The 18,278-nt window shown below is 42.4% G+C and overlaps 1 protein-coding gene across 4 annotated transcripts in view; it reads right to left on the minus strand.

Moving 5' to 3' along the window:
• Positions 1-284: 284 nt before the first annotated feature.
• Positions 285-18,278, minus strand: part of ADGRB1 (adhesion G protein-coupled receptor B1) — a 263,519-nt gene continuing 245,525 nt past the window's right edge. For all 4 annotated transcript variants that reach the window (XR_014942377.1, XM_032442930.2, XM_015856457.3 and 1 more), the window contains 4 exons: positions 15,809-16,488; positions 14,684-14,719; positions 12,959-13,063; positions 285-1,718 (listed from right to left, as the gene is read on the minus strand). Coding sequence is in view for 3 of the 4 variants with exons in the window: in XM_032442930.2 (XP_032298821.1) it covers positions 1,521-1,718; positions 12,959-13,063; positions 14,684-14,719; positions 15,809-16,488 (1,019 nt within the window). In the remaining variant the exon portion in view is untranslated. The remainder of the gene's footprint in view (positions 1,719-12,958; positions 13,064-14,683; positions 14,720-15,808; positions 16,489-18,278) is intronic.

Genomic DNA, 18,278 nt, shown 5'->3' on the forward strand with positions numbered 1-18,278 from the left:
GACAAGCTGCACCTTTTTGCTCTTGTAGGACCAGACCCGTTGGCTCTGGGCACTGGAGAGGGAGAAGAGCCAATGAGGGGAAAATAACCACAGCTGAAAATGAATAAAGCAAAGTGAAGTATTGCAAGTGAGCAGCGATGGGGTTGTGAGTTCCCACCATCCCAAACTTTCTACAGAGCAACTTGCCTTCCACCTTCAGTAGGTGGCATCCTCACCCCATGCCTGTGTATTCGTACGGCACAGAAAGGCATTCAAAACGACAAGAGCCAAAGAAAAGAAAGGTCTCGGGTTTCAAGTTCTCTTTTTATTGAAGAAAAGAAAAGAAGAAGGAAAAAAATAGATTATTTTTTTGTTTTGTTCGTTTGTTTCCAAGTGGACGTTATTCGTGTTGTCAGTTTGTCTCAATGTCCTAAGGCAACATCTCTGTATACCAAATATCTCCAGGTACATTGGTGGATCTGTCTTTCCCTCTTTCTCTCTCTGCCTTCCAGGGAGGGGCAGCTTGGAACAAATCTGAGTCCAAAAGCAAGGAAAAGTAACAGAAAAAAAAAAAAAAGAAAAAAAAAAAAAAAAAAAGGATGAGGCCAAGCAGACCTTTGCAAGGCCCGCGCTGAGTTTTATCTATGTAACAGTCAATGAAATGACCTACATTCTTCTTGTTGGTCTGTTTTTCTAACACCTTCAACCCTCTCCCTGGAGACGGGGTGAGCAGATTTTGGAGGTGGTTCCTTTCTCCAGTGCTTGTCCCATCCCTTAGGGTGCACAGGAGCTCCACCATGGAGGGCTGAGAGGAGAAAGCCCCACCTTACCTCTCCCCCTAAGCCGTAGGTGATGTGACTCTTACCACCACCTCCCCCTTCTGCAGAGACTCTGGGACACCGGATCATGGATAGCATGAAGAAGTGGGGACGTCTCCTCAACCACCACTTGACACATTCCAGCTCCTTCCTTCTCGGAGGAGATGATGAGGGAGAGGTTGGAAATGATGCCATAGGTTGTGTCTCTTCCAGGACCTACAGCCACAACGCATCCCAGTGAGGCTCCAGCCGACGTCACCTCCCGTGCTCCCCAGACAACCTCCATCTTCTTGGCTCTTGGTGGTGGCTTCTGGGTGTCCTTCTGCAGCTCTCTGTAGCATAGCAGGAAGGGTCCCGGCGTATGGCAGTGGCCCCAAAGCATCTCGATAGGGCTCTTCCCCAAAGCATCTCAATAGGGCTCTTTCCCAACAGCTCCTCCCCACCCTCTGCCTCCTCCTCATTCTCTTCCAGGCTCACTTCTTCTCCAGTCCTACCTGGCAAAGCTCATGTTGTCCTGAACCTACATCTACTGTACTCTATAAAGCAATATTTCCCCATTCTGCTGAGAACGATACAAAAGTTACTCCGTCTTACCAAAGGTTTCAAAAGAAACCAAACACTTCGCTCGGTTCCGATTTAATTTAATCATTTCTTTAAAACGTGGTTTTGTTTGTTTGTTTCATTTGTTTTCTGGAAAAAAAAGTCCCTTTCTTCTCTTTCCGTTCAGACCTCCGTCTGAAGGTCAATAATGTCTTGTCCCACCAGAGGGATGGTGGCCCCTGTTTTCTCCCACTCTACAGTTTTTAGTTCTAGGGGAGATTGTGCCACAGGTTCGATGTCCTTTTTAACCCATGACGGTGGGGACTGGACTTTCCTGATTCCTTCCCAGGGTCTCTTGTTTGGTGTCTGCTGTTTTTCTTGCTGCGAGAGGAGGAAAGTGTAAAAGAAAGGAAAAAAATAAGAGAGAAAGGTTAGATAAAGGCTAGATGCAACAAATGCCATTTTTTCAACTTCATTACTCTTATAACAAAGCAAATCTTTCTCATCAAAGGTAATGTGAGATCTCAGTGAAAATTTCACTTGGTGCCTATTTTCATGAAGAAAATCTAAGCTTTTTTCCTTTGCTGTCTCTAACACAGTACTTAGATACTTCAGCTTTCAGCCAAGGCTTCTGCCATTCCCAACTCCACTGGAAAACTGAAAACAATTTTAAGAATTTAACATGTTTTTCTATTTCTACAGGAACCCCCCCTTATGTAGCACGGCTATTTATGGGCAAAGGAACTGTGAACTCATGCTGTTAGATGGGCTGTAATGTCAGCTCTGAGGCTGAAAGCATTTCCATCAGCTCTACACAAAGACGTCGAGGCTTTATTGACTGCTATTAGTCCCCATGGATATCAGTCCTGGGAATGCCTTTCAATGTTTCTGCTGGTTTGCACCAAAGATAAAACTCTGTAAAATGGGTGAACTCTTGAAGGAGAGTCCATGCAATGATTTTAAATGATCCATTACACTAAACCGGCATCCTCCACCAAGAGTGATGGTTTTCACAATTAATTATCCCCACAGAACAATCCAATGCTGGGTGAGAAAACGCTTCACTACACGTGGCAGGAGAACAGAGCTCTTTTGAGCTGACTGCCAACAAGAAAGTGGAGACTGGCAGAAAGGGTGGGAGGAAAGGCAGCTGTCTGGGAATCACAAGGAGGGAAGTCTGGGAAGAAGATGAGGAGACATGCATGGAGATCATATGCAGTCCACGATGACACTGTCACCAGAACATGTTAATGAGTGGAGATAAAGCCACACATAGACTACAATTGCACTGTAGGATGCTGAAGAGATGAGTAATGCCCCATTTGAAACTTAAATGCCCATCTGATACACACGAATCCATCTGACTTGGATTTTGAATTTGTTGCTTCCTAAGAGCCTTTAGGTGGCCTGTGATTTGCAGTGACGATGGGAAAGACACTGCATCTTCAGTGCAACAGGGCTGGCTTTCATCACTTCACTCAAGCCAGAATTTCTCCTTTCCCAAACTTTCACCCATTATATAAGGTGTGTTTGGAGTTGTCCCTAAATCCTGGCAGGGATCTTCTCTGAAAGAGTAGTAGTAATGCATTGGAACAGGCTGCTCTGGGATGTGGTGACATCATCATCCCTGGAGGTTTTCAAGACATGTGGAGATGTGGCACTTGGGGACATAGTTTAATGGGCATGGTGGGGAGGGGCAGACAGTTGGACCTGATTATCATAGTGCTCTTTCCAGCCTTAAATACTCTGTGATTCTATATAGGATAAGGCTCTGGGAGAAGTTATTTGATGGCCAAAGAAACAAATATCTGAACCAAGTAAAGTTGGTCCTCTCCCAATGGGATGTGAAAGCATTCTGAAATGATCACTGTTTTAATGCAAGGGAAGAAAATATAACTTTTTTAAAGACCTTTGAAAGAGAAGGTTCTTTTTAAATCAAATTTTGGAAAATAATTGTTTAGAAGAATGCAAAACACTTCAGTTTTTCAATTCTGCAGCTGTTGTTTGCACTAACCCCCGTGACACACAGGTTCTCTTATGCCTTGTGTTATTCTTACTTTATTCTATGACATAGTACAGTGCTGATTACTAGCCATATGACAGAAAAGATGATACAACTGTAGACTAAAACCATAATTTACTTTGAGATTCATAAGAATTACTGTTAATAAAACCTGAAACCTTTTCATCCCTGTGAGTGTTATAATGAGACACGTTCAAGCCTTCCTGAGGTGAAATTTTCACCTGTGGTGTTTGTGCAGACCATTAGTCTGCCATGAAAAGATGCAGTGAGGTGGTGCAAATGAAGACAAAAACACAAACAGAGCAAAATCTGAAATGAAACTGTAAGTTTTCCAAAGGATGAGGAATAAAAACTTTTGCCACAGTTGTTCTTCTCACTGAAAAATATTTTTTCTCCCACAGCTGTTTCAGTTCCACAAGTTTACTGATGTCCACTGCTGTGTTATTTAAAAAAGAGCAGCACAAATGATCATATGCTAAAGTTCATAAATAATTCCACCTTTTCTCTCAAATGAAAGCCTTTTTTGATGGCATTTTTACATCCACCTTCAGCATCAAGTCCTATTCCCAACCAGACTTTGTTTTAACAGTCCCTATGCTCCTGACCTTTAGCCTTTCCTTCACAGTGTGAAGACACACCCAGATCTCAGCATCTGCACTGAATGTGATTAGCAAACCACAGAGCAGCTGTAAATCCACATATGGAACTGAAAGGGGGAAAAAATGAATAACTTATGAGCTAAGATTGACAGTGATGACTTCTGATTGGATATGTCACTGAGGAACAAGACATATGGGTTGCAATAATGACTCAGTAGTGACAAAATAAGCATTAAACATTGGTAATTGTTAAGAAAGGATTAATGATAGAAATTATTAAGAGAGAAAAAGAGTGAAAGAGGAAACATAAGTGTGACAGCACCCTGAATATGTCATAGGCGGTCCATGGGCTTCACAACAGACCTTCCTCCCCACCAAAAGAAAAATACAGTGCAATTGAAGGGGGTGGCCATGAACAAAGTTATGGAGCATGTTCTGTAGGAGGAAGAGTTGTAGACACTTAAGGCTTTTTAGCCTTGAAAGATGGACCTGCTAGAGGTATATGACACTTAGAGGCATTACTGATGGTAGGAGCAGACTAGGAGCAGACTACTGATGGTAGTGATCATCTCTTCCAACAAAAGAGCTGTTGGACTTGATCTTAGAGGTCTTTCCAACCCGAATGATTTAATGAATTGACAGCATTCTGCTTCTCGGGGTCTTTCAGCAGAAATCACAGGAGGATGAGGTTGACTTTTTGAGGCTGCATTATATGACTGCCCTGTTCTTTAATTTTCCCAAATCGCTTTGACTCTGCCAAGGAGAGGAGACAGGGCCAGACTGTCCTTGGGTCTGTTGTTCTCTGGTTTATCAGTGCAATGGATAAACTGTCTAGTAATGATGAGTTTATTGATTTCAAAGTCAACTTAAAGCAAGAAAATGAAGTGGAATCTCAGGAGATTTAGCTTCTCACTTCTCATAAATGAATGAGACTTTTCTCATAATGCTGTAAGTGAAGGTGGGATGCATCAGCTATCCACTACCATAGAATACCTCAGGTTGGAAGGGATCCATGTGGCTCATCAAGTCCTTACCATTCACCAGCATCCCCTAGAGCAGAGTATATGGCCATGTCTCTGCACCGGTACAGAAAGACTGCATTTGTAAGAAGTAGGATGAGATAGGACAAGAGGAAATGACTTTGAGATGTGCCAGGGGAGGTTCAGGTTGGATATTAGGAAAAACATCTGAAAACTCAGATTTAGGTCACGCACTGGAACAGGCTATCCAGTGAAGTGGTTTAGTCACTGTTCCTGAAGGAGCTCAAGAAATGTAGAGATGTGCCACTGAGGGACATGGTTTAGAGGGCAGTATTGGTTGGCCTAGATGATCTCAGAGGTCTTTTCCAACATTAATGGTTTTATGATTCTATGAACCAAACAGGTTAAGTGCCATATGCCAGGCTGAGCTCTGGCAAGTATGCTAGCAGTCTAAAGAAAGTCTTCCCCTCTTGGCATGAGACACTCTGGGAATTGTTACTAGGCCCCCGGGAAAAGCTCCTTTTCTTTCTTTCCCTCCATATTGAAGTGGTTTTTATTGCATCTCAGTCATATACAGAAATACCTCTGGGATCATGCTTCACGTGGCATTGTCCTCCAGCCATGCTGGGGGGTCTTAGTTGCCCACGTGGGTAGGGGGAAAACTGAGCTATGCACAGAAAAGAACAAAAATGAAAGAGGTGGTTGGGTAATCTGTCTGTTAAAGGCACTGGTGCTGGGCCAAGGCTTGGTGCCTTGGTGACAGCCAGGAATGGGGCTGAGACAGGAGCTGAAAGCAGCAGAGCCTGCTCTGCCAGTAACTCAGTGAGACAGAACCATTACTCTGGCTTGACATAGCCCAGGAGCTTCTGAGCACAGAGGAGGGGAAAATTTTTATCGGTTCCTGGCTGGTGCCAGGATGGCAGAGCACAGTGCTTTGAATGAGGGACTGGGAAGGGAGGGAATGCCTGAGATGGGGTAAAATCTGACATATGGGGCAAACAAATCATTATCACAGTGAAACGTGCAAGCTTCTAAGCTGTAGATCCTCTTATTTTTTCTTTTCTTTCTTTGTTTCCTTTTTCTTTGCCTTTCTGTTTCATTAATTAATTAAAAATTAATTAATTAATTCCCAAATTTTATGGCTACCCTGAATGACCCGAGAAGGAACTCAGTATTTTCTACAGAGCATTCTGAGATAACTCCCCTAGAAGCAGATACTTCCATGCTGTGTTCATCGCCTCTAGTGTCAACTTGAAGGATATTTCGTGACCCAAATGGTCTCTCCCCATGACACTGATGACTCCAGGACTGGAATGAAGTTATTCAGAGCATATAGCAGGGAATCTGAAAGACTAATGTGGTTCATGCTGTCTAATCCATCTCTGGATGAATGTCGATGAAAAGTGATTAGAAAATGGGAAAGCTGTCTTGTTTTTCTAACAGAATGATAAATTTCCCTTTCTTTGTTTGAAACAAGTTGTAGCTGCAATTACTTCTTCTTATAATACAGACCTCCAAAGACAATAGTTTATGTTGTGGCTGATTAAACAGAAAAGCAAACTAGAAGGAACTGGCTCACTTAATTTAGAATTTCATTTAGGGAAGAAGAAGCAGTAATGTGTGTTTTTAATTTGAATTCACGGAAATCAATTAAAGAACTTGAAATATGCACTCACTGAGGTATCAAAGTATGGATTCTGCTTCTGTATCATCTGAAGTTCAGACGGTCTAACCTACAGGGGTTGCATTGAGCCAGTCTAGTGAGATATGATCGGAGCCTTAAGATCTCTGTTGCAGAGCCTAACAAGCTCCTTCCATAGGCTCATAAAGAGCTCCCTGTTTGAAGGCTGTAGAGAAAGCCAGTCATCCCACCAACATGAATGGGATGTTCCCTAGGCTATTCTCACTACCAATCTACACAGTTAACAGATCATCCTATTGCTGTACTGAGGAAGCCATTAGTGAACATGGGCAACTGAGTGCTCCCCAAAAACACTGAAATCATTAAAAGGTTCTTTCACACCTCACAGGGACATGTAGGAATGCCATGAGGGTACCAACAGCACCCAAAGCATGATTCCTTAGAGATTCCATTGCTTAACCAGTCTTTATAACCAGGAGCCGCAACCTGCTGGTGGGCACTGCATGTTTTTGGAGTAGCCAATACCAGGTTTGCAACAAAAGACAAGGCAGAAATTGACTGTGATCAAAGAAGATACGTGGAATAAGAAATGTTGGTGCCAGATATTGGGACATAGTTTTTGGATGAAGGAGGTGAACAGCTGAATGCTGGTACATGGGACACACGGTAGCTGACAGATGGTTTATGGCTGAATGAAAGAAAATCTGACATAACTTTCATAACAAAATTTACAGTAGTAGTTATTATGCTTTATGTAGCATTCCTCCCTATAACTGTTACTATAATTCATCTTTTATTAGTTGTCAATTACGTAGGCGTTTAAAAATGCAGTGTATTAACCACATGTCACAGGGGAGGCGCGCTACCCTTAATCAGGGCTTCTCTTGCAGAAGGACATAGGCACTCAATATTCAGATTCCTCGGTGAAGAACAAGCCTATGTTTGACACAACCACCACCATCTGAACCTCAGCCCATGCGAAGAGGTTCCCATAGAGAGAAGCTGTATTTTCCCATCCAGGAGCAGAGCTGCCAGCTAGTGAGCCAGCACCCAAAAAAAGAAGAAAAAAAAAGTGCAGGTAGCCATCAAGCAAGGGAATTAATTGTGCTAAGCAGCAGAGCATGCCAGGGAGACACACAGCTCCGAATAGCAATGAGCTATAGTGCTGATCAATAGTCCTTTTTTCTTGTTACTCTGTTAGATGCCAAAGCAAGTTCTGGTGGGATGGGCGGCACATCCCACAGGTGTTTGAAAGGGCAAGCTAAGAACGTGAAGAAGAAAATATTGTAGAAGTGGTAGTAGAGAAGAAAACAAGGAAATGTCATAGAATGGCATTAAAAAAAGGGGTGCATATATTTTTCCACTTTTGGAGCAAGTGTTGGTCCAGGACCACCAGAGAGTTGGGACTGGATTTCAAAGCTGAGCTGAGAGCTGAATTATAGAATGAGTCCAGAGCCTTTATGTGAAGTCCAGGACAGGGTTACAGCCAAAGCAAAGCCTTTTTAGCTGCCGAAAGCAGCTAATAGGAAAGAACAGGCTGGGCAGTGAAATTTGCCAAGCATTGTTAAGTGTGGCTTTTGCTGACCTCTGCACAAATAAAGATCTGCTGTTTGAAACAAAAGCAAAGCCAGATGCTGGGAAGGAGAGAGGAGTATGTATGTGATTCAAACTTCTGTCGTGGAACTGGATCAAAGGGCTCCTGCCAAGGAGGAAGGCAGGAGGGGCACTTCCATCGTTTTCAAAGCTGGCATTAAGCACAGAAGAAACAAAGCCCTGGCTTACCTTGGAGGCTACAAAGCCTCTGCTTTCATGCCATACAGTTGTAGAGCATAGGGACCCTGCCTGACGTCCATGCCAAGTGCTGGGATCTCTTTAGCAATTAACTCACAGGGAGAATACGTTTTACCCTGACAATACAGATCTGTGCAGGAAAATCTTTCCCATTTAGTACACAGCAGTTTGAAACTAGCTAACGTCTTCCTTTAATGTGAATGGTTCTCAGCTGAACTAATATAGACCACGGGAAACACATGCATATATGGGAAAGAAGGGAAAAAACTGCCAAGAGACTCTCAGGTGAAGGGTAGATTTTTAAACTGAGAAATAAACTTGCATCAAGATTGTGAGCAAGGGGATTTACAGTTTTAGCAATCAGGTGACTAAAGCACAACTCGAAGTGATGGGAGCAATTAGGAAGTACTAACCTAACACTTTAACATGCACCTTTTTGGGAGGAAAACTACACCTTAAAGCTGTTACAAAGGGATACCTATGATCCTCATGGCTTGGATGAACTTAGGATGGTTGAGTTTCAATCCTACAGGATATGCCCATCCCACCAGCACTGACTGAGTAACAGCACTGTTGTTCAGAACTAATTTTAAGACTCATTTCAGTGTTAAAAGTGAAAGCTTAGGGGATCCCAGGTGCTGAGAGCACTTATAATTATCTAAGTAACTCAGGATGTGTGGCATAGGAGGCTGTTTTGCTATGATCCCAATCTTGCTTTGCTTGCCTCCAAACTTTTGGTCCCCTCCATGCTTCCTGGCTACAAATAAGTTGGCTAAAGGATAAATATTCAAGCCTCTACTGCTTCAACAGTAATGGCTCATTGATTGTCTGCTCAGAGTCTACACAGTACTCAGCTTGGTCCAGGGTAAACTGGAAGAGCAACAGTATTCAAAATCCGTACATAAGATGGCTGCAAGTCAGCTGAGAGGAAGATGAGCAAGTAAATCCAGATGTTCTTGAGTCAAAGTCCCTTATGGGAACAGAGGTAATCTATCCCAAAGTACAGCTTAACAGGAGTAAAGGAGTCTTGTCAGCAACCCTGCCACTTCCATTTGAATTAGGACAAACACATCCTCATCTTCCTAGCGACCCTAGAGATGAAATGGAATGTAGCCCATCGTAAGGTCGTACAGAGGTCTATTAAAGTATCAAACATCCAACTTCTCAACTTGTAGTCATCAGATCTTGCTGTATGTCGCTGTGCTAATATTTTTATATTACCATTCCCTTTCACTGAAAAGTTAGCTATAGGCAATAACATCGACATCCTGTAGGATGGGATGCTCTGATGGTGTAAGGCTGTTTCTCTTTCAGTTGTACCTGACAATGGGGCTGTTGTCTCCCCATCCTCACCCGGAAGAGCAGAGCCTTCTGCATCCCTTTTTGCCTCTTCAATGTAAAAAAGAGATTTTCCACCCTTTTGCTCTGTAAGGCTGCTGCATGAGGGGAAAGCAAAATTCTTCCCCACACCTGCCTCCATGTCTTTAGGAAGAGAAACAAGCCCAGAGACATATGTCAGGGCTGTCTCTAATTGGGCTTGGGTCATTCTCAGCTCAGTAATACCTTTCAGAAATTGACGCTGTAAAGCTGAAAAGCTAAACAGCTCAAATGTGTAGGAGGCCCTAATAATGTTCTCAGGTCTGCCAGTAACTATTTTGAGATGTTGGGTAAAGGGCAGCCTTCTTTATCTTTGAAGAGTACACTGCCATGCCACTTATCCAAAGTTTAAACATGTCATTGTACTTGGAGAGGAAGGAAGAATGTATGCGTTAGTACAAATCTTCAGATCTCTGCTAAAAATCATGTTTTACAACTGAAGTTGGAGAAATTCTTGACAGTAAACACATGTGATGGTTGAATTTTCAATCCTTCTTCCTAAAGAGACACAAGTTTTGTTGTTCCTCTTACTCCCATTCTTCTGCTGGTGCTTTCTTCCATTGTGATAATTAAGCTGAAATGTGTCTAATACAATGGAACGATCAGTTTTGGCCTATGTGCTTAAGTACTATCATTTACATCAAAAATAAAAATCAAACCAACCCCTAAATAGGGTCAGCACCGTCAGAGTTTTTGAATGCAGCTTCTCCTATGTAGACATTTAATCTAAGTCTCAGCAACAGCTTTCTGACCTTGGAGCTGAAGGAGAAGAGATGAATTACAAGATGATAGGGAAAAGCTTCATGTCTTGGAAAAGACTTACCTAAGACAATGGGATATGCTGCCAGGATAGGCTGGAAAATTGCCAGGGCTGGAGTGAGATGTGGTAGCTTGACTTTGTGAATACTTAGTCAAAAGTGAAATCAAAGATACAGCAATGCAGGCAGATTGATTGCCTGGAGATAGTACAGGTCCCTTCTGCTCTATGCTGCTATGTGTGAAAGGGTTTAAAGGTGTCCTAGGATCCTTATTAACTTATTCATGCCCAGAAGGCAAGGAGTTTCCTGCTGGTGCAGGAATGTGTTTGGAGTCAGGTGTTATGGAAAGGCCTGGGACTTGTCCATGGTGCTTTTCAGTACAAAACAAAAGCCAGACTTATGCTAACACTAGCTTTATCACTTCCACCAGAAGAAATGCTCCATCATTTTATAACACAGGCACACATAAAACAAAAACATTTCTTTCGTTGTTGGTTTAATCCTTAGTTAGTCAGTTTGGTTTCCTAGGGCAAGATGAAGAAGACACAATTTCTACTGGGGTCCCTAGCAGCAAACAGCAGAAGAAGGAGTGAAGAAGAAAGATTTATTTTTCCTGTGTACTGCACTGCCTATTACTAAACCAATACCCACTACCAACTTACAAATACTGATCTTTGCAAGCTCCCCCTCCAAGATAACATCCAAAGAATAAGACTCAGTCAATATACAAAGGTCACCTTCCCAGCTTTCCAACAGTTCAAAGCTCTTTGTTGCTGACTCTGGCAACTTAAATTCTAGACAGATTCAGATACATCTCTGAAATACCCCAAACATCTCAACCTATAAAACTCTCCTGCGAACATACCACAGATTAGCTTTTACATGGTATTTAGCTTTTTACAAATGAGGCATAGCTAAGTAGAAAAAAAGAACAGATAAAAAATTCAGGGAGATGCTTTGGCATTTTAGGGCAACATAGGCTTCTTTGTTCTGAATCTCTCTGCTAGATTTACTATTTCTATTCTGTAACGCTGGACAGCCCATAATGACACCTTGCCAAGTGCAATAAAAGTAGGATTTGCTGGGAACACATATCCAGAGCTCAGCACATCTATGCTGTGAGACCTCGATGTCACCCAAAAGCTCTGAAAGGCTCTACTTCCACCGAGAATCAGACTAAATCTCTTCCTCAGTTATTCTGCACACTAGTCCTGCGACAAGAATACCACCAAAATAAGCCCCACCGGTGCCTTCTTGGCCATGCTGAAGGTCTATGTCTCCTGTATCTGACTTTGCTTGCCAATATGACCAATAATGTTCTAACAACTCACCTTGTTCCTTTCTTTGAGAGAGGGCAGAACCCAAATTTCATTTCTTATCCTAATGTGCTGAGACATCAGGGAGATGACATCAGACTGTCCTTCCTTATCTTTGTTATCCACATCACTAAATTCTCAGGCTGTAGACATCTGTTCTAGTACCAATCCCTCTGAAAAGCTGCAAAATCTTTCCCTCAGCCTGCATTTTTCAAACATGGTGAAGTCATGCTGATTATCCCTTATCACCTCCCTCTCTTCCATGTTCCTTAGCATAGCTTCCAGGAGGATCTGCTCCATGATCTTCCCCTGCACAGAGATAAGGCTGACAGGCTGGTAGTTCCCTGGGTCATCCTTTCTACTCTTAAAAATAGGTGTGACAATGCCTTTTTTCCAGTCACTGTGGACTTCACATGACCACCATGACTTATCAAATATAATTGAGAGTGGTTTGGCAACTACATCAAACAATTCCTTCAGGACTCTGGGGTGTATCTCGTGGGGACCCATAGACTAAAGGACATTCACTTTCCTCAGGCAATTGTAAACCTGATCTTTGCTTACAGTGGGAGGGGCACTGCTCTCCTAGTTCCCACCTTCTGAACTTAAGGGCTGTGTGTAAAGCAGTTGCTAGTGAAGACTGAGGCAAAAAGTTGAGTACAAGCCTTCTCCTTGACTGTAGTTACCAGCCTACGTGCATTTATCACTAGGAGGAAATACATTCTCCTGGACTTTCCATTTCCAGCTTATGTACCTATTGAAGCCTTTCTCATACTTCTTTGAGCCCCTTCCCACGTTCAATTCCAGTCAGGCCTTGGCCTTCCTTACTTCATCCCTACAAAGCCTAGCAGCAAAGAATTGGCACAAACATGGGAAACAGACATAGGTAAGAAAACAGACTCCATAAATAATGAACAGACATGAGGAAAGATTTTTTTTCATCTGGGACGATAATCACTGTAGATAATCTAGTGGTACCTTTGTGACTCTCCATGTCCAATCTAGTGCATATGTTTGTTGCAACATACACAAAACTCAAGGTAAGGCATTCAGCAAGGGTTCCTAAATGTTCCCATGCTCCTGCTGGCACTAGTGTGTCTCCAGGAGGTGATGGTTCTAGAGGTGAATGACTAACCTTGCTGTCCGTTGTTGGAGACTCCTTCTCCTTCTCTGCGTGCTGAAGTTTTCTGTTCAGATCTTGGAACATGTCTTGGTGACGTTTTCTTGTGTGCATGATTTTCTGAAGAAAATGCAAGGACCACAGATCAGCAAAGCCTATCCAGCTGTACAAAATCAACATTTTCCCCTCTCAAAACAATGTACATTGTTAAAACCTGGGTCTATCTCACTGCAGAATAAATCCAGCTTCCCTAAAGCAGCTCCAAAATTCTCTGAGGACCCCATGCAACACTGTCTTTAATTTCAGGATAAGATGGTGGGAGAAAGTGAAGAAGTTTAGTTTTTGAACTTGTGGTTGTCCTGAAATTAAAAATGCCAGCTGTTTCTGTTGCAAACTTTATACACTGCTCTACCAGCTTGACTCAGAAAGCTCTGTTACCTTTCTTAACTGACTGCAGACCCTATGCCTGGTCTGTTGGGAGCATGCCTCCTAGGCAAACATTCAGAGCTTATCTGAATGTGTAGGATTTAGGCTCAATAAGTTCTATCAGCAGTTACTTCACATTTTCCTTTTCTTCATAATTTGGGCTGGCTGTATTTTACTTTCTACTGACCAGGAGATGAAGGAAATATTTCTATAAGGGCTCCCCTTTGCGTGTAAGTGTATGGTGAAGACTGCTTACTTGTGCTGTGCCAAGCAGTCTATAATTGAAGAAAGTAGCTGATATAATTGAGAATCAGCACACAAATGAATCAGCTCACATGCACCTACTGTAACTCAATTTCAGAACAAGCTCCCAGTCTTGAGCTCTGAAGTGATTCTGGCCTCTTGGGCCATCAGTGTGACTTCACTTTAGAATAAAGCATCAGCTTTTAAGGGAAGACATGGTCTGCCATCAAGGATGCCATGATTTGATGAAGTTCTGCACCAGCTCCCAGTAGCCCCATAGACTCTCTTTCAAAGCTTTCCACTCCATCCTTTCAGTGTGAATACAGGCATTTCCCTTAGTATAGACTAGATGTAAGGAAAATATTTTTTACAATAAGGGTAGTGAAATACTGGAACATGTTGCCCAGAGAGGTGGTAGATCTCTGGAGACATACAAGGTCAGGCTGGACTGGGCTCTAAGCAACCTGATCTGGTTGTAGGTGTTTCTGTTCATTACAGGGGAGTTGAACTAGATGGCCTTTAAGGGTCCCTTCCAACTGAAATGACTCAATGATTCCTTGATTCTCCCAGGCAAATTCTGTGATGTTCATTAATAAGTTTGAAAACCCAGGTTTGATCATGGTTTGTAACAGTGTGGACATATTACTTGCCTTTCTGTTAATGCAACAGAGTTTTGGCACAAAAGCCTGCATTTTAGGTCACCAAGCAAAGGATATACTTGTGTTTCCCAAATAGGAGCACATTGCAGCCACCTGTAGCACTTTTCCACTAGCTTGTTTGCAGAAGAGATGCTACAAGTTTTGTGCGCTCTGACATGAGGTCTTCATTTAAAAGTGCTTATACAAAGTCAATGGCTTCATAAATTAAGTGTGAGTCAATATAATTTACCCATTTGTTTAGCTGCACAGGGTAAGCCTTATTAAACAGCCAGCATAACTCTTTCTGCCCACCATATCCCAACCTCTTTGGTAAAGGCTGCATTCCAACAAAGGCGGTAGCAAGAAAATGAAGCTGCATTTCTCTTTCTCTCCCTACCCTTCAAGAAACATATTCAAAAATTAATGTACTCACCTCAAAATCTAGTTCTGCATACCGTGATTTCCGTCTCTGGGGATTCAAAGGAAAAAGAGGGTGTTGAAGGTTAGTAAAGGACTGATGAGCACAGACTGAACTACACAGCAGATGAACGAGAGAGGATTCTTCTTTTTTTACATGTTCTTCTACCATTAAAGTGTTTCTCTGGCTCGTCTTGATGGAAAGTGCCAGCCAATAGGAAGGATCACTCACAAAAACACTAAAACCCAAGGAAGGCTGAATATGGAATTCTGGCTAATTTAGACTCCTGTCCTAGTTATGATCCTGCAGGTAGTTTACAGAATGGAAAGGAAATAAAAAGGCTCAGCCAGGAGATCTAGCAGAGCTTCTGACCATCAGTCAGTAAAGACTGAAATTTTTGCAGCAATGGCCAAGACTTCTCTCTGATAACAGGCAAGAAAAGGACCAGGTGCTGAGAAACGCAAAAGCTAGGACAGACATCAGTGTGAGATGTACAGACTAGGGAGAAGTGCTAATATATGTATTGAGTTATCTCAGGTCAGAAGCAGAGGGCTGCTCTTCTACCAAACCTCTGACATCCTTTTGATGCAAAGAAAGTTGTGGGTCATATCTTAAGGATATGCCAGGTTGGATAGGGCCATGGACAACCTGATCTAGTGCCCGATTGTTTGGCTACTCTGTCCATGGCAGGGGAGTTGGATCTAGATGATCTTTGAGGTTCCTTCCCACCCAAGTCACTCTGTGATGATTCTATGATATATTTGCAATCAAGAGAAATTCCCTATCTTTGTCACGACCAAAATCACCAAAATGGCATACAAAAGAGGACAGATAGATGGAGAAAAGGTAATTAATGTCATGTGCCTTGCCCTAAAATGAACCGCTTTAGACAAGCCAAAGTTTTGATCTTAATTTGCATTGCATTGCAAAAGATGCAAGTAGTAGAAGTAATGAGGGATTCTTAAAACAGAATTATGAAATGGTATCACCTGCAAGGGTTTCCTCACAGTAATATAATTCTGGCACTACACAGTGAGCTACATCTGGCCCAACAATCCTCTCTTGAAACATCTGTTGTGGCCAGTATCGAGGGCAGGGAACATTAAGGGCTAGGAACAGCAATGGAATTTCCATGCTCACCTCCAAGGAGCTCATGGAGAGAGTGGAGACGGTCTCACTCTTGGACACCACACCTGAGTTCCCTGAGTCACCTGTGTCACACAGGCTGTTGGGAATCTGTGACTCGCTGGGGATATTCTGTGGAGGCAGCTGCTGCTGCTGTTGTATCATGGGAGAACCTTGCACCTCACTGCAAGTCATGGTCACAGGTTCCCGTGGAGGACTTTTGACAACAAAACCTGGGTCGGTAGCCATACTGAGGTGGATCAGCCGTGTCTGGGGCATCTGGTCTATATTGATGCTGTATTTGCTCTCATCCTTGGGTGGTTTGGCCCGTAAGGTAGATGTATTGGTAGGCAGAATGACATAGCTGGTGTCCAGTGTTTGTTCTTGTGCCCGGGAGAGTTCTGAGTCCAACTTCTTGAAGATGTCCCCGTCACAGATGTAGATAGACTTGGGTGGTTGATTCTTGTCCTTCTTGAGAGTGAGACTGTGATTGCTGAACTCATTCAGGTTGATGGCCCCCAGGTAGTGTGGGGAGCCCTGAAGATGCAACTTGGACACATTGGCTGGAAGACTGTTAAAGTTTGATGACCCCTTCTGATGATTGAGCTTCAATTTCTCTTCATCCTGTAGTGATGGGCGCTTCAGCGTTCCTGTGATGGTTGAGGTCCTGCAGGCTGTGATGTCTTTATTCAGCACTAGAGAGACAGACAAGTATCCTCAGCACTGCATCTTAGCTTTGGTTAATACATCAATACACCTACTGCAGTCACACCATGCTGGCATGTTCCCTGGGACCTCTCAGAATGAGGTTATAGCAGCAAACCAGTTTCAGTTTGTTTTTTTTTTCCTTTTAGTCCAGGATACTGAACACAAATATAAAGCCAGTGAGGAAAAAAAAATATCCTCATTTTGAGAGAATCTGCATTAGGAATTTCCCAACCCAATCATGGCCAGGACTCCACACTGCACTAAAACATATTATCATACAGGTTATCTCAAAGAGAAATTATATGCATTACATGTGTGTCTGTATATATATATATATATAGTACTTAGTAAGCATCACATACAAGTAAGATACTAGCCTACACAGAAGCAGTATATATTTTAAGATTGATCTTATGTCAAAAAAGATTTTGTTTTAGAAAATAGCTGAAATGCAGCATTATCAACAATTTCAAATGTCTTCTTTTATTTATTTGTTTGTTTTAATTTGCTCAAATTCTTCAGGCTAATCTTTTCCCATGAACACCTTCAGGATTAGCTTTGATATTGCACAACACACCACATTTTGTTATAAATTTCCGATTCGCTCTCCAAAAAGCCTACATTCCAATCATTATGCCAATCCTTTGTGAGATATAGTTATTTGGTGTTACTCAGTGTGCCTACAGGACAAAAAGGAGTGCTATGAATACTCCTAAGTAGGAGAGAAAAACCTTTATCTGAGGATGAAGTGAACATGCCACATAGGAGGTACATACAAGACTCACAGACACTCATATCCACACAATGCTGTCTTCAGCAAAACATCTTATTCACTTCTAACAGGAGTCTATTTCTCAGTTGATTTCAGGCTTCAACAAAGACCTTAAGAAGATTATGACACAAGCTTTCATTTCTCCAGGGGATGGAAAACACTGACTGTGGGGCAGGGGCAAAATGATGTGGCACTGAAGGATACTTACCCAATGATTTAGCTCAGGAAAGGAGAAATAAATGCATGTTTCTCTTTCTCCCATCTCAGAAAAGAAATGTTGAGATCTTTTTACCACTTTATTTACCACTTTTTACCACTTTATTTTTCCAGTGGAGCTAACATCTTTGGGATAATCAAAAGACCTCTATTTTATGACAGAGGCAGCACATGGCAGAGGAATTTCATGGGACTGAGGGAATACTCATTTTTCTACCAACTGAAACTGGGAGTAGTGGGTGCTGGGTGAGCACAAAGAGTTTGAGAGTTGATGATTCCAGGGCAAGCTACAGCCAAGAACCAATGGGTTTATTTATATGTTTAATTATTCAAAGAACAGATTGCATAAAAATTCCATTGATGAACCACATAGAGAGGTCTCCAATATAATGACTGATACTAATGAGTTAGTTTGATGCAAACTAATAGCACTTTATCAGAGGATGATTATCTCTTCAGGAAGACATCAACAAACAATCAAACTGTACGGCTGTAAGGGAGGGAGCAAAGGAAGGGAGACCAGGTTGTTAGAGAGCTGTTCATCAAGGGTCTTCTGCCTTTTGTCTGGGAAGCTCAATGTGAAAGCTAGAAACTCTTCAAGAAAGGCTCTTGTATTGTAGCAGTATGGAGCCTGCCTTGGTTTTCAGCACAAAATGGGCTGAGTATGCATTCAAATCCTATCTGGTCTCATGAGCATGCCTTTTGCACATGGCATTTTGGAACCAAAGTCTTCAGTGTCAGAAAGGGAGGAAGATAAATGAGATGAGAAAGTCAGCTAGAAATACAATT

This window comes from Coturnix japonica, chromosome 2, assembly GCF_054131305.1.
Source record: "Coturnix japonica strain WE chromosome 2, WE-NBRP24, whole genome shotgun sequence".
Taxonomy (NCBI): Eukaryota; Metazoa; Chordata; class Aves; order Galliformes; family Phasianidae; genus Coturnix; species Coturnix japonica.